General features: G+C 38.4%; 1 protein-coding gene across 4 annotated transcripts in view; it reads left to right on the top strand.

Moving 5' to 3' along the window:
* Positions 1-17,482, top strand: part of CTNNA2 (catenin alpha 2) — a 1,072,448-nt gene that overhangs the window by 831,637 nt on the left and 223,329 nt on the right. For all 4 annotated transcript variants that reach the window (XM_053924989.1, XM_053924987.1, XM_053924988.2 and 1 more), the window contains one exon: positions 10,673-10,825. In XM_053924989.1, the coding sequence (XP_053780964.1) occupies positions 10,673-10,825 (153 nt within the window). The remainder of the gene's footprint in view (positions 1-10,672; positions 10,826-17,482) is intronic.

Below are 17,482 nucleotides of genomic sequence, written 5' to 3'. Positions count from 1 at the left end.
TGAAGAGAAGTAAAGGATGGGGTCATAAATACAAATATAACTATATATACCACTATTATCTAAGTTTGCCTCAGTGCTTCTTATCCATCAGTAAAACATGTATCTCATTTTTACCCTGACTGTCAGCACTCCTAGAGGGAAAATTTAGAGGTCAAGAACTGTTTGGCTAAACTATGACATGTTAGCTACTGGGGTCAACTGTATAGGTGTTACTAATGATGGCAGTTCTGTTTTTAATTGACTTGGTAGAGCCTGAATTGAAGGTGGTGGGGTGGGGAGCCTAAATTTAAGGTAGGGGCATGGAGAAAAACATAATACCTTATGAATTATTCTTTTTTGTTGTTTTTAGAAGTAATTGCTTCCATTAAGGAAAGAAGCTATTATCCCAATTAAAATGATTTTGCTTCATAGAAGATAGGCAGTGCCATCAGGATAATGAATAGAATGAGCAAATAACAAAATAAAGCAAAAAGAGTGATTAAAAGTGCTCTTCCACAAGCTTCATAGATATCCTCCTGCATCCCCTGCCATCTGCCCCCACCCTCAGCCCAAACAATGAGCAGTGCTGTCATCAGCAGTGGACTGTGTGCATGATGGCACCTTGGCTTTTAAAATGGCATTGGGTGGATCACTGCTCTGGCTGAATACCTTAACTGACCTTCAGCCTGGCCAAAATTTGTAAGACTTAATGAGACTCAATTCTTGTCAAGCCTCCAAGGCTGGATGGTTTCTGGCCAAGAAACTAACTTTGTTGCTTTAATTTTTTTTGTTATTTTTAATAATTACACCTCAAAGATTAAGGAAATATGGTAAAATATGTCTCTAATCATGAAGAGCCTAGAGAAGCCACATCCTTGGAAAGATTTTGAGCTTCACAGTTTTGAGCCCACTTAAAGTCACCCTCTATCCTAAATTTCACCTTGGCTGATATTATTTAACATCATTGCCATGAGGAAGTTACTATTGTTCTTAACAGGTTTCTGTGAACATCTGTCTAAATGACAAGACAGATGTTAAATGGTCAGACATTTGTTAAATATCATCAACACAGCCTAGACTTCAGTGTTACCTTATATTTCTGGAAGTCAAGATGGCACTGGAGTGCTTACACACATGGAACCAATTCTGCCTAAAAACTGCCACAAAGAGATTTAAATTGCAGGGAAGTTCCAGCAGAGAAAGAAAGCTTTGTCTTGCAGTAGAAATAGGATTGATTAGTAGTAGGTACCTGGGGCACTGTGCTGAGAAGAATTATAAAATAATATTTGAACTTCTGGTCAAGATGGTGACATAGGTAAACACAGCTTGCCTCCGTGCACAACTACATCAAAATTACAACTCAACTACAGAACAACCATCACACAGAACCATCAGAAATCAAGGTGAATCGCAGTCTGACAACTATGGAATTAAAGAAACCACATTCATCCAAAATAGTAGAATGGGCTGGTCCTACATCCCAGTGTGGTAGATAAAAATTCAGGAGGCATATCTTGGAAGTGAGGAGTCCCTTTCCCATTCCAGGCTCCCCAGTTCAGGGTTCCAGTGCCAGGAAGATAAGTCCCCACAACTTCTGGCTGTAAAAAAAAGCAGGGATTGAGTCAGTAGAAGAAACTTCTGGAGTCCCAAGAAGTTCCTCTTAAAGAACCCACTCATGGACTTACTCAGACTCACTCCCTTTGAGCTCCAGCACTGGGGTAGCAGCTTGAAAGGTACCAGTGGCATACAAAGAGGAATGAAAGTGCCTGGCATTAAGGCAAGAGTTGGAGGACAGGTTTTTTCCAGACAGAAAGGTGGGCAGAAGCCATTATCCTTTTTCTGAACCATTCCCCCACAGAGCCACGGACCTGGCAGGTGGATACAATATTTGAGACTCCATCAGCCTGGCTAACAGTTTGTCCCACCCTGGAGATCGCCTGAGACTCTGTCCCACCCAACTTATGGGCACACCCAAGCTATTAACAATGGCTTTTCCATATGAATGACTGGTCTTGGCACATGCTTCATAACTTCCTAAATCCTCTCTAAGAAGCAACAGCTGGCCTCAGTGAGTCCTTGACTCCTGTTCCTCTTGCTAAGTGGCCCCAGGCCTGGCACTAGTAGCAGCCAGCCTAGATTCACAGCTTGGCTTCACCTGGGAATCTCCAAGCCCAGCACAGGTAGCAGCCATCACAGATTGCTTCATAGGTCATGCAAGATGTCCCTGGGAAGAACACAGGTGGGTGCTGATCCTCGCCTGCATCACCCAGGAAACCCCAGAGCTTGTGTACCCAGTGGACAGCTACAGACTACGTCAGAGCACCACTACCCTGCTCCTGACAGCTAATCCTTCTTGGAGGGCAGAGGTTGGTGGTCAAGGATCACAATCAGTCCTTGCAGCTGATTGGACTGGGTAAATCCCTCCAATTGATCTGCCCACAGCAAACAAGGCCCAACTACAAGATGAGAGTATACTCAGCCCCCATGGATGGCACATCTTGAGTACCCACCTTAGGGTGAATGGGGAGGCTGTGCCACTGGACTGTACAGGACACCTACTATATTAGGCCACACTACCTAGATAGGAAATCATAGCACCTCTACCTAATACCCAAAACAAACATAGGGAGGCTGACAAAATGAGGGGACAAAGAAACATGGCCCAAATGAAAGAACAGATCAGAACTCCAGAAAAAGAACTTAACAAAATGGAGATAAGCAACATATCAGATGCAGAGTTCAAAACACTGGTTATGAGGATGCTCAAGGAACTTAGTGTGGACTTTAACAGTATAAAAAAGATGCAGTCAGAAACAAAGCATACACTAATTGAAATAAAGAACAATGTATAGGAAAGCAGCAGTAATGTGGATGAAACCAAGAATCAAATCAATGACTTGGAACATAAAGAACCAAAAAACAACCAATCAGAACAACAAAAAGAATAATAATAATAAAATAATAATAACAATAATAAAAAGGGTAGTGTAAACAGCCTCTGGGATAACTTCAGGCTATCCAATACTTGCAACATAGGAGTGCCAGAAGAAGAGAAAGAGCAACAAATGGAAAATCTTTTGCAAAAGATAGTGAAAGAAAACTTCCCTAATTTGGTAAAGGAAATAGGTATGCAAGTCCAAGAAGCACAGAAAGTACCAAACCAGATGGATGCAAAGAGGCCCACTCCAAGACACATAACTAAAGTGCCAAAGGTTAAAGATAAAGAGAGAATCTTAAAAGCTGCAAGAGTAAGCAGATAGTTACCTACAGAGGAGTTCCCATAAGACTATCAGCTGATTTCTCAAAAGAAACTCTGCAGGCTTGAAGGGACTGACAAGAAATATTCAAAGTCATGAAAATCAGGGATCTATAGCTGAGATTGCCCTACCCATCAAAGCAATCACTTAGAATCAAATGGTAGATAAAGACCTTCCAAGACAAGAAAAAACTAAAGGAGTTCATCATCACCAAACCATTATTATGTAAAATGTTAAAAGGACTTATTTAATAAAAAGAAGAAATCAGGTTTGATCTCCAAAATATATAAAGAACTCACATGACTCCACTCCAGAAAGACAAACAACCAAATTAAAAAATGGGCAAAGGACTTGAACAGACACTTTTCCAAGGAAGACATACAGAAGGCCCAGAGACATGAGAAGATGCTAAGCATCAATGGCCATCAGAGAGATGCAAATTAAAACCACAATGAGATACCACTTCACAGCAGTCAGAATCACCATCATTAATAAGTCAATAAACAATAAGTGCTGGCAAGGTTGTGGAGAAAAGGGAACCCTAGTACACTATTGGTGGGAAAGCATACTGGTGCAGACACTGTGAAAACAGTATGGAATTTCCTCAGAAAACTAAAAATGGAACTGCCTTTTGACCTGACAATTCTGCTGCTGGGATTATATCTTAAGAACCCTGAAACACCAATCCAAAAGAACCTATGCACCCCAATGTTCATAGCAGCACAATTTATAATAGCTAAGTGCTGGAAGCCACCTAAGTGCCCATCAGTAAATGAGTGGATTGAAAAACTGTGGTACATTTACACAAAGGAATACTATGCAGCAGAGAGAAAGAAGGAGTTCCTACCCTTTACAACAGCATGGATGGAACTGGAAAGCATTATGCTAAGTGAAATAAGCCAGGCGGTGAAAGACAAATACCATATGATTTCTCCTATAAGTGAAACCTAATCAACAAAACAAATAAACAAACAAGGAAAATATAACTAGAGACATTGAAATGAAGAACAAACTGACAGTAACCAGAGGGGAGGTGGGAAGAGAAGATGGGGGGGGAAGGGGGAAGGGTTTTCAGGAAAATCTATAAAGGACACATGGACAAAACCAAGGTGGGGGTGGTGGAATCAGGGGTGGCAGGAGAGGGATGGCTGGGGTGGGGGGTGTGGTAGGGAGAAAATGGAGACAATTGTACCTGAACAACAATTAAAAAGTTTAAAAAATTAAAAAAGGTTGCAAAAAAATAAATAAGATGATAAGTCAATTGTCAATATTTGCACTCGCACATTTGAAAACATCAACAATAGATAGCATTTGAGAAAAAAAGGAAAAAGAACAAATCAAAACTATGAACAATAAAATGGCAATAAATATATATTTATCAACAACTGAATCTAAAAAACAAATAGAAACTAAGCAAACAAGAACAGAGACTGAATCATGGGTATGGCGAGCATTTTGATGGTTGCCAGGTAGGAGTGGGGTATGGAGGAATGGGTCTAGAGCTGAGGGGATAGGTAGTTACAGAATAGCCATGGGGATGTAAAGTACAGTATAGGAAATGGAGTAGCTGACAGATTTATAGGGGAAGGGCCATCAGGGAACATGTATAAAGGACACATGGGCAAAGCCAAAGTGGGTGGGTTTGAGGGTGGGAGGTGGGGTTGTTGGGGCAGGGGGACATGGTGGGATGAATATGAAGACAACTGTACTTGAACAAAAATAAAATATAAATTAAAAAAATGAAAAAGAACTTATACACCTGACCCATGGGCATGAACAATGGTGTGAAGATTGCCTGAGGGAGTGGGGGATGCTGCGTAGAGGGAGTCAAAGGTTGAAAACTTGAGAACACTGAAATAGCATAATCAATAAAATATAATAAAAAAAGAAATATTTGAGCTCATTGTAGAAATGCTATGATTGATGAATCATGTCTGGTGAGGCTCAGAAAGGCAATGTTGTAGCATATTTGCTGCTCCTGCCCTTGTCCATGTTTTCTGATCTTATTTCTTATAGGCAACCCTTCACTTTAATTATTTCCTATAAATGTATCTATTTTTTCCACCTTCCACCCATGCTCTAGTACCCGAATTATTGTTCTACTGGATCTAGTCTTTATTAGCCTTTTTTGTTTGTTTGTTTTTGTTTTTCAGTCAGCACCTGAATACCTTTCCTGTGTTTGAGAATTACTCATTATATGAATTTTGGTATAGGAAGCTAAAATGCCAGACCACTTGTTCTTCCTAACACCTGCTTCCTTCACCTTTGTAACCAGGTGGTAGCGCATGATCCAGAGTTTGTGTCTGCATTTCACCTGCATAATAATCAAGTGCATTTCCCTGAGACACTGAGTAAAAAGCTAATGACACAAAGACACAGGATGTCCTAGCATTTCTAAGTTTCACCACTTCTTGGAATTAACAGGACAGTTTTTCTGTTTAGACCTGACAGAGTTAGGTTGTCATGCTTACAACGAAGATCTTGACTGATGCAGTAGGTCTTCCAGAGCCTTGTTCCTCAACTGCTGTGTGGAACACACAGGGCTTCTTAATAAAATGCAGATTCTGAATGAAATGCAGATCTGGGCTGGGGCCTGGAGTTTGCATTCCTTACAATCTACAGAAAAATGCAGTGATGCTGGTCTGTGGTCCACCCTTGAAGTAGGAAGGACCTAGGGAAGGAATGGCAGTCTAAAAGAAGACAGAAGTGGGCAGGAAAAGAGAGCAACAAAAACGGAGGTCTGTTCCAACATGTTCTAGTTAAGTTAGGGCAGACCAGCTACTGCAACGAATCAACTTCAAAATGTGCAAAGGCTTTGGCACATTAGCATTGCAATGTTAATCATGTGATAATATTGGACCAGTGACCAGAAGCTGGAAAACTTACCTGCATGTGCTCAAGGGGCTGGATTACTGGAAGTGGTGGGTGGCTTCTGCCATCAACTCACGGCTTCCCAGGTCTCCTGTGTGTCATGTTTGCATTCTACACAGGTAGAAACAGAAAAACGCATCAAATATTTTTCAACTTTTTATTATAACATGAAAACAGATGTAGTAATCCACACATAATAAATATATAATTTATTAAATCATTATTATGCATATACTCTTGTAGTCTCTACCCAAGTCAAGAAATAGAATTGTATCATCTCCCTAGAAATGCCTCCGGATGCCTCTTGCCTACCTCCAAAAGTAACCACTATCCTGACATTTAGGGTGTTCACTCCCTAATTTTTCTTTGTGGTTTTATCATGCTAATGTGCACCTTCAGATGACAGAGTTTAGTTTTGCCCACATTTTGGGATACGTCTTTTTTTTTTCTTTCTTATGGGATACGTCTTTTAGTCTCAATCTATCACATTCTCTTCCATCCCTTTTGTTTTGCTTATAATCTGTCCCTTGCAGAACTCGGATGGTTGGTAGTATGTTTTCCATAATTGCATTTTGCTGGTTAGATGTATGTACTAAAGTTTCGGGTGTTATTCTGTCCTCTGAATTTCTGCAGAGCCCCAAAGGGATCAGGTATTCCTTTGGCAACACTGTAGTTGGGGATATGCTATTTTACCACCAGACACTTAGAGTCTTGTCTCATTTTGTGGTGTTTTCAAACACTGATATTTATTGCTTAGATTTTGAAATTTCTTAACGTTTGAAAATGGTGATATTCTATCATTTGGCATTTACTTATTAAGTGGAGTAATTTATTAACAGACATTTTCCTCATTATAAAGAATCTGAGTTCACATAAGAAAGACAACACATGCACTTGATTTTTTCAAGATAAATTAATTCATTCTTTGTTATCTTCTGAAGTGACCAATTTATTAATTTTTTCTTTAGTCATTATAAATTCATGAATTTAAACTTATTTAATGGGTTTCAATCCACTGGAATGTTTATCCTTTGTAAAGTTTAAATTGTCTGCTCTTTGGCCAAGTGGAAGCCTCCTGAGTTATTTTTACATGACCTTAGCGTTCTTTGATGGCTCTTTGCTATTTGGTATAACAAGACACTTCAGGCTTATTTACATATTTCTAGCTTTAAAGGACCTGAAACCAGCCATTTCTTCAAGAAGCCCTGGTGTCTTAGTGGAAAATTGTATTTCAAGGTTTTCGATGCTACTGGGCTAGGCATTGTTTTTAGGCCTTTTGTTTGGATGCCCTGAGAAATTATGAGTGTTTTCAATTTAAAATGTCATGTGTTCATATTAATAATTCTACTTTAGATTTAGGGTAATAGGATTTTCCTTAACTTTTACCTTCTTTTTTCCACACCAACACTTCAGATTAGCAAGGACAAAGGAGATGAGAAAAAAGCTCTCGTGACTAATCATACACTTTATTTTACCTTTAGTTTTAGAATAACAATATTCATATCACCACTATAATGAAAATTACATTAAAATGTTAAAGTCTTTTTGCATATCTCATTTCTTTTCTTGTATCACTTTAACATTGTTGTACTGTCTTCATTGCCAGATCAATCATTTCATACTATACTCTTTCCCATTTAACCATTTTCTTAATTTTATAAGTAAGTGTACATCTAATGCTCACTGCCAGTTCTTATGTTGATGTTTTTCTAGTTATTTTGGTTGTTAAAGTTCATTCTCTAACAGATTCCCCAAGAAAGATTCTTGGGAATAATATTTTCTGAGTTTTTGTATGTTGATCAAATTTTGTCTCTGTCTTATGTGCTTAAAAGTCAGTTATGCTGGTTATAAAATTTTTAGCTCACATTTTCTTTCCTTGAATATCTTAGAGTACTTCATTGTCTTCTGGCATTAAGTTTTGTTGTTGAAAAGTCTGATGATCATCAAATTTTTTTCTTCCAAGACATGTGCTCTGTTTGCTTAAATTAGCAACACCCCCCCCCCCGCCTTTTCTTTAGAGTCCAGTGATGTTGGTTGTTTTGTGAGTCAGTCTTCTCATTACATAATTTTTTTCCAAAATGTAGTGTGTGTGTATGTTATATACATATATATATGTACATATATATATAATGTGTAATGTATACAATATAGAATATATATTTATATATTATATTTTTAGTAATATTTTCATGAGTTATGCTTTTTATTCATCCTGGGTTTTTTTCTTTGATTTTCTTTTTTGGGGACCTCTGGTAGCCATATATTGAATTTTCTTTGTCTATCTTTAACATGTGTCACCTTTTCTCAAATCCTTTTTTATTTCTTTAAAAATTTTTTTTGGATCTTAATATTTTTTCTTTTCTCTTTTTCTCTCTTAAGGCATTTTCTATCGTGCTTATTCATGTTTAGTCTTTTTTTCAAATAATTTTTCTTATATTCATAATTCTTTCTCGACTTTTATAACCTTATTCTATGTCTTTTTTTTCTAATTTATGTTGTTCTCTCACATTTTATATCATTTTCTTAGTGTATTTTAATTTACTTCAAATAGTAGATTGCAGTTGTAATCTGTTTTACAGGCATGTGGTTCTGGCATGCTTTCAGTGTGTATTGGGATGATATTATATTTCTTATTCTCATTTTTCTTATAGTAACTCCATATGAGTTTGACCTTAACAATTTTAAGTTCATTTTTATGTAAAATCAATCTTCCTGAAGGTTTAGAAAGAGGCTTAATGCAGTTACCGCTTCTAGCTTTACAGAGCTCTGCCTTCTGTTATTTTTGTGTGATGGTAAAAAATATGGTGGCTTGATTGATGAGATAGCCCGTCTCTGCTCATCTCCCCCACTTTATCTGGACCTTTTCTTTCTTTTATCGAGATTGTCCCCATCAAGTTCGATTTCGATTGCACCCCCAATAGTCTCTCCTTTATGTGGGGCTCTGTGTGGAAGAGAGCCATGGCAGGTCAGTTTTAGTGGTCCCTGCACTGACCCCTTCAGACCTTCTTACCATGGGCTCTGCCACACTACTTTATGATTGCAGGCAGCTCATTTAGCTTTTCTAAGTCTCATTTTCTTCATTTGAAAATCCAGTGGAGGAAAGTCTGTATCTCATACTGCTGGTGTGAGCACTAAATGCTATAATATGTAAAAAGCTTAGTTGAATGTCTGTCACACTGTATATAACTGGAAAATGTGAATTCTCCCATAACCAACATTGTTCCTACACAGTAATTTAGCACATGTTGCCAAACAAGTAGTTAATTAATCTTAACTTCCCATAAACTTTATTTTATTTTATATGGTGAAATATCAAATCCAACTGACGGGTAAACCAAAACAAATTGTATAGACACATACACATATGCTATGCTAATTAGTGCAAAAAGGAATGGAAATTTATTCAGAGTTCTTCTTTTTATCAATAAAAAATGTGTGTGTATCACCTCATCAAAAGATTTGCCCACCTACTGCATAAGTATATCTTTTGGGGAAGCACACACACCAATCATCATCTTCTCCTGTGTTTATTTACATCTGGGTGTTTTCTTCCTGTGTACCTTTGGACAGTTGTGAACAAAGCAGTACTGAGGTGATTTTTCAGGTACAGTTTCACTTCCTTTTCATTCAGCTACCCTGCTTCCAGTCTTAACAATAAGAGAATGATTCGTAATTATGCATTGTTAGAAATTTGGGTCCTTTATTCTTACTTACCTTGAAAAATGATTGTAAGTACCACTTTCTGGAGCACAGTAACTATATCGTCATAGCACCTGGGCAGAAACATTTTGAGATTGTTAGATGTTCCGTGTTTCTACCTCCATCAAACACAAACAATGTATCTAGAAAGAACAGGAGACTGCATAGTGGTAAAGCTCCAGGGTGGATTCGAAGCCCAACTCTTCACCCAAAGTTCTCCCCACCTGCTTTTTGATGCCTAGCTTTCTCATTTTTCTAAAGATCCCGAGTCCTTGAACTTTACTGCAATTTAAAACTTCCTGGAGACATTTGGGCCAATGAAGGATGAGAGGGCCTATAATGTGTTGAGCTATATAGGTCATATGTGTAAGTTTTAAGCTGACATATAATACAGTTAATTCAGAATCATCCATCAGTCATCTCTCTGTTTTCCTTTGATGTGCTAAGCACTGGGAAAATTAAAAGAGTGAGGGTAGGGGGATGGGTGAAAAAGATTAAGAGTACAAACTGCCAGTTATAAAATTAGTCATGGGGATGTAATGTGTGGCACAGATAATGTAAATAATATTGTAATCACTATGCATGGGTACTAGACTTATTGTGGTGATCACTTCAAAAGGTATATAAATGTCTAATCACTATGTTTTGCACTTAAAACTAATGTAATATTGTACATCAACTATAATTAAAAATAGTTTTTTTAGAAAACAGAATTGACACATTATTGTAATGGATAATGAAATCTGGGCATAGTGTAGAAAAACTCTATTATTGGACAGTAGTTCAATGTATTCTGTCAAGTGAGTAACATCAATAGACTCATAAGTAGACAATTCTTAATTGTGTGTGTTTTGTTTTTCCTGTAGCTTCGGAAAGCTGTGATGGATCACATATCTGATTCTTTCTTGGAAACCAACGTCCCTTTGCTAGTTCTCATTGAAGCTGCAAAGAGTGGAAATGAAAAGGAGGTGAAAGAATATGCCCAGGTTTTCCGTGAACACGCCAACAAGCTTGTAGAGGTAAGTCAGGAGAGGCCTGAGAACTAGAGTTTATCCATAGGTTTCATCTCTCCAAATGGCAGCCCTTCTATGGTTTTCCTGGAAAATAGTCTTGGAACCTTCCTTTCTTTTCCTTTCTGATGACTGCATCCCTTTCAAATAAAGCAGGTTATCCGCATCCTTTCCTCTCTGTATCCCACACACAAAATATGATCTGGAACATGTCTGTTAATGTTGCTGAGCAATAGACAGAGGCTGAGACAGAAGGAGAAGGAATATTCCAAAGTCCTGAATCTGAGGGGTAGAAACTGCCATCTGGAGGTTTAAACCATTCCCTTTTCCTCCTCCTCATCCTTTTCTCCCCTCAACCCACTTACCCTGGATTAGCTGTCCACATTATAAACTTGAGAAAAAATTCCCCTCCCCCCAAGAGATGTTTAGACTCCTGCTGAAGGAGTTTAAGTTCAGGGTCAGAAGTATATTATATGTGTTAGAGAAATCTGTGGGAGTTGTTTTATAAATGTGAAATTGTGCTCTGTAATACTGAAAACAGTTTTTTGTCCCCCAACAGAAACAAAATAAAAAATGAAATGATAAGCATGCTGCCTAAATCTAGGAGCTGAAAACCAACAGCTTGGCAAAGGTTGCATTTAGTGATGTGTAGTGACACAGCAAATGAGAGATGTTAACCGGGAAATGCGTGTGCTGGAGAAAAGATGGCAGGAGGGTACAGATCCTGACAAACAGGAAATGGGTGTCAAGGGCGGCTCAGAACTTTGGCAGGCTCTGAGCACTTACCAACCACCACGCCACCTCAGCAACAACAATAAAACTCTGGTGTATCCCCACTTTAACTCAAAATAAAATAAAATTACTCAGAATCACAGATGAGTTAAATGCAATCTAAAAGTAAAAAAGTTTTCCTGCCTAGGATGGCAAAGTTAAATTCTGAGTAAATTCATCCAATGTGAAATTCTCTCTATTTTTCTTGGAGTGAGTGGTAGGTTGCATTCTAATTTTATTGTGCCCTATGTAACTGCTTATTTGGGTTACTCCAGTACTGCCATTCCTCTGGGGCTAAAGACGTCCAGCAGCAGGATGTTCTGCATGGTGCCCAGAGGGAGGCTTGGGTCCTCTAGGACACAGGCTGTGTCCTCACCCGTGACAGCAGTCAGCAAGTTGAGTGCAGAAGCCTAAAGTAATGGAACCCCTAGTGCCTTTGTGTGACCCCAGCCTAGAGCTGAAAGTAAGGCCATAGTGGCAGTCTCTCCAACTCTGTCCCCACCTACAAGGCAAACACTCCGTTACCCCTCACACTCCACCCACATTTTTTGAGAGTTCACTTGGCCTCTGAGGAATCTAGAATCTGCCCAGGGTTGTCCTTGGAAGCCTGGCCACTTCCCTGTCTTGAGAAAGAGAAGGTAAAGAAAAGGCGATAGGTAGAGGGGTCAAGGGGGAAGAGGAGGACAAGAAATAATGCTGAATGCAGGCTACAGAAGTTTTCAATAGTCATACGTGGTAAAATAGCAGTGGTAACATATAGATAGTATCCCATTTTTATATTCACAGTACTCATGGGACAATTGCGGAAGTTATAGAAAGCACTAATTAGCTTTGTGTTATGGGCATTGTGGATAAAGAACGACATGAGTTTAAAGTTGTATTATAAATGTCTCTTACTTTCAGTCTTGTCACTGTCTTTCTGTAGTTCTGTATGTAGCCTCATTTACAGAAAATACTTAGAGTTCACACTTGACGTTTGTATCAATGTGAGGTCAGCACTAAGTAGCCCTCTTGCCTACTCATTCTCTTTTCTCCTGTCATAGACACTGAACTCCTTCACCACGTTGCCTTGTTCCATTCATAGGTTTCACTGTAGGGAAATTTAACCACTGTGAGTGATCCTTGATCTTCAGCTAGTAGCAGAAACAGAAAGCTTGAGCGCATCAGAGCTGCACATTCCAGGAAATCGCTGGTCTACCTCCCTTAGTTATTCCCTTTATGAGCCGGGTTGGGGGAGTCACTGCAGTCAGCTACAGTTTAGAATGTCTTAATAGCCAGGTAGAAATGGGGGACAAACAGTCATGCAGATGTAGGGACTAGCCTTCGTTTGATTAGAGAGGAACTAGAATCAAAAGAATTCCTGTAGCTTATAGCCTTCAAACAAGTGCTCATTGCTGATCTATAACATTAAAAAAATCTTAAACACCGGGCAAGAGTCACCCTTTTTCCTAATTGTGAAAGTGTCTCCTTGGACTTGGGTACCTTTCTGGGCCTAAGTGTCTACAATATGAAAAACTTTGTTGATATATTGATTTTATATTCATTGACCTTGGTAAATTCACCTACAAGTTCCAGAAGTTTGTACCCTTTTGGCCTTTTTATGTACACAATCATGTTGTCTGTGAATTATAACAGTTGCATTTCTTCTTTTCCAATCTTTATATCTTGTTTTTTCATCTCATTATTACCCCAAACCTTCAGTACAATATTGTGGTTTTAGATATTTTTGTAATTTATAGATCTCAGTGAGAAGATTTACATATTATACCATTAATTATATTGTTTGTTTTAGATTTATCACAGGTACTTTTATTAGGTTATTTTAGTTCTCTTCTGTTACTCCTTTGCTAAGAGTTTATTTTAAAAGCACAAATAATATAGAATTTTATCAAATGGGTTGTCCGCACATTTTGAGTTGACTATATGATTTTTGTCTCTTGTATTCTCCTTTAGAAATATTGCTGTGAAAATTACACTTTCCTTCCAAAAATGAGTAAGAAATTAATCCTGCTTTCTATTGTTTTCTATTGAATGAATATGTAAGACTGGCATTATTTATTTTGTAAATATTTGGAGAAATTCACTGATACAGTAATCTAAGCCTGGGTATACATTTGAGGAAAGGTTTAAAAATTGCACATTTTATTTTTACTAAACATGATTATTTAAGTTTTCTATTACAAGAGGAGTTAGTTTCGGTAGTTTGTAGTCTAGGGGTTTGTTATTTTCATTTAATTTTCTAATTTTTTGACATAAAACTGCATCTCTTCTTGATTTTTTTAATGTGCAAGAGTCTGCATGACTGTTTGTTCCCCATTTCTCCTATTGGTAGTTGGCATCTTCTTTTTTCTGGATTAGTTTTGAAAAAGGTTTATCTTTTAATATTTCTTTCTGAAACACAGCTTTCAACTTTGTAGACTTCCTTTGTTGTCTATTTTATTTATGCTCTTATCTTTGTATTTCTTTCTTGTGCTTTCTTCTGGCATAGCTCACTGTTCTTTTTCTAACTTTTTGAAATGAATAATCACATCATTGATTTTTAGCCTCTTTAACATTTTAGTAATATATGCATTTAAGACTATAAATTTCTCCCTTAGCTATGCTTATGTCTAGTTATTTTCTACTGGCCTAATTTCTAGCCCACTCGTCCTGTCTCCATCTGCGTACAGTTTGCTTGAAACTGATCTATTGAGTTCATTTTTTAAGAGAATTTCTAGTCAAATGTTTAAACATTGATTTCAGTTTGCTAGTAAAAATCACTATCAGGCCATTTCTTTAAAATATATTAATTATAGACATTTTAAAAATTCAAGTCCAAAATGGCAGTATTTGGGTCAATTTTGTTTCTGTTTTCTGGTTTCCCAACACAGGGAAAAACCCCACCCCCCTCCCCTCAGTTGGTTAGGTTTTGAGACTGATGATGCAATAGTAGTCACAGGGGATATGAACAGGTTTATTACTCACATGAGGGCACTTTCTGGGGAGAGCAGAGCAAGACCCAAGCCTGTCCACAGTGACTTCAAGCACAGAGAAGAGTAAGTGGTTTGGGTTTTTATCGTGTTAGGGGATAGGGCTGGGGTCAGGATTTCCATGTAGGGGGCTGGGATTTGAATGGTTTGAACTATGCAGTGCCCCCCCCCCAAAAAAAATGTGGGATGATCAGTTAGCTTGCCCAGTTGTGGAGCAAGACAAAAGGGTGGGTGGGAAGAATGAGATTCCAAAGCTGTTAGCAGTCGAACATTCAAAACGAAGTACAACTGTTCATTACAATTCACTCCTGATGACTGGAATGCACTATACCTCATTTAATTGAATTTGAACTTGTTTCAATAAGCTATTATGGAGCTCCATGAGGCTTTCAAAATGGAGGCAGACTTTCTTATGGTGTCTGCTTTTATTATTTGATTTTTATATGCTAGGTAATATTTGATCTAATGTCAAACATTTGTATGGAAAAATATAGAGAGTGTGTTTCTTAGTCTACTTGGGTTGCTATAGCAAAATACCACAGACTGGGTGGTTTATAAGAAACGTAAATTTATTTTTCACAGTTCTGTAGTCTGTGAAGTCCAAGATCAAGACTCCAGAATGGGTGTGTTCTGGTGAGAGCCCTCTTCCTTACTCCCAGCAAGTGCCTTCCTTGCTGCATTCCCACAGAGTGGAAAGGTGGAGGGATTTCTGTTGTGCCCCTCTTATAAGAACATTGATCCTATTCATAGGAGCTCCGCCTCACCTCCTAGTACCATCATGTTAGGTAGTAGGATTTCAACATATAAATTTTGGGGGGACACAAACATTTAAGACCATCGCCGTCTGGATACTGTTTTCTTCCTGCAGACAGAATGCACCCTGTCCTCCGAAGGGCAGCAGAGAGGCAGACCTTCTCAATCTGTCAAGGAAGGATTGAAGTGACTGGAAGCTGGGCTGTAGTCTTAAAGAGGTATAGCCTGCCTCCCCTTTACCCCAGTCCTAAGGAATACTAGTCTTCCAGGGGTGTGAACAGTTGTGTTATTTGGATTCCCATCTCACTTGTGAAGCATTTACTGCAATTTTTTTTTGTCCAATCTAATGAAATAGCTGTCAGCTTTGTTTTTTATCCTTTCCATTTGCTTTTTGACTGTCACTATATGTACCTTAATAGACAAAGATCTTGGGGGAAAACTGGTGGTAAAGTGCCAGTCCTTGAATTTGCCTTCTCTGTGGGAACTTAGCCTTATGTCTGCGCTTCCTTGACTGCTTTGGACTTCATTCAGTTTTTGCCTCCCTCACCTTATGAGGTTGCTGCAAACTCTGAAGAACTATCTTCATCTCACCAGCTACCTTTTATCTGGCATCTCAGTTTCTGTTTCAACACTAGGAAGGAGCAAATCCCTGGGAGGAAAAGTGAAATACGAAAGTTGGGCTCCCCTCAAGGAGTATCTTTTTCTTGGATCTAGAATAAGTTTCAACTTCTTTGGATGCTGTCCCATGCTTTTAAGCAGATATTTTTATTTTGCATTTCTAGTTCTCAGCAAAAAAATTGTGTCATATTGGCTACTCCATGGCTGGAAGTGGAAATTCCTGAGAGATGGTTTAATAAGTTTGTGGGGTGTTTTTGGTTTGGTTAATATTTTTAGGCACAGATCCCTTTATTTAGTTGAAATATGGAGCTTCCATTCTTCAAATAAATAACATAAATCAATAAAAACACTTCTGAATGAACTGAAATAATCATCTCCATGCTCTGTCCACTCTCTGCACTTCCTCCCACAAAGCACAACCTCGCAGCCCTTCCGGAGCACATTTGATCCCTGGTTGAGAACCTCTGATTGATGCTAAGTTGCCATTAATCTAAAGAATGCCTGAATAGATGAAGTTATCAATCTATGGATCAATGAGGATGGTTTTAGCCCCTCAATATTTCTTGATTGTTGCAATTATTACAGTATATTGTTTTCTATGTATTTTTATATTTTTTCTTGCATGTATGTGCTATCCTCCACCACCCTGTTTGGTATTTGCTGTTCACAGAGGTTGACGTGGTGAAGTGAATGGAAGTTATCTCAGCCTGTTACGCTATGCTGTGGTCCTCAAGAACTCCTTAATGAGGATAGTTTTAGTGCTAATAAAATATTAGTAAAATATGAATAGGAAAAAATAATTGGATTTTTAAAAAATTGCCTTCACAAGTGAAATGTTGAGGGTCCCCCCCACCCCTAAGTGTTCGTAACATTTAGTAAAGACTAGGTTAATTTGCATGAGGGTTTGTTGATTAAGAGAATTTAACAGGTAAAATACAGTGCTTTCTAATATGTAATATTGGCTACTATAGGAAGCATCACCAGTAGAACTGAATTTTAGAAAATTTAGTAAATTTTCCTCCTCTTCAAAACCTAGCTAACTCACCCCTTCTGAGGGCGAGTGAAGGGCTTCAGGGCAGGCTCCACTGTGACAGTGAGCTGAGCTAATCAGAGGTCACCTGTGGAGCCTTATCCCCATGTCTTTTGGAGAGATGGAGTGCAAATTATGGCAACTGAGCACCAAAGTGATGTGGTCCAGGTAGGGCAGAGTGGATGTAAATTGGGGGCAAAATATGCATTGCAGCAAAGAAAATAAAAGCTATTCTTTTTATAGCAGTAATAATGTTTTAAAAATTGTTTTTCAAGTATAGTTGTCTCCATTTCCCCCCATCCCCTCCCCTCTAGAAGCTACTCCTTAAAATGAGATGCAAAATTAATACAGCTGTTTTCAAGGCTCTAGATTCATTTTATTCCTTCCATTGCTTTACTGCCCAGTCAGCCTACCTCCTCTTCTCCCCCATCTCTCCCAAACCCATGATAGTGCCAGGTACAGACTCTTTTTCTGGCAACTGCAGCGTCCTCCCAACAGGCTTCTCATCTGCCTGGTCTTCCTTCA

The sequence above is a fragment of the Desmodus rotundus genome, chromosome 5 (assembly GCF_022682495.2).
Source record: "Desmodus rotundus isolate HL8 chromosome 5, HLdesRot8A.1, whole genome shotgun sequence".
In the NCBI taxonomy this organism is placed as follows: domain Eukaryota; kingdom Metazoa; phylum Chordata; class Mammalia; order Chiroptera; family Phyllostomidae; genus Desmodus; species Desmodus rotundus.
The sequence above is the reverse complement of the archived record's forward strand: the minus strand, read 5'-3'. Positions and strand labels throughout refer to the sequence as shown.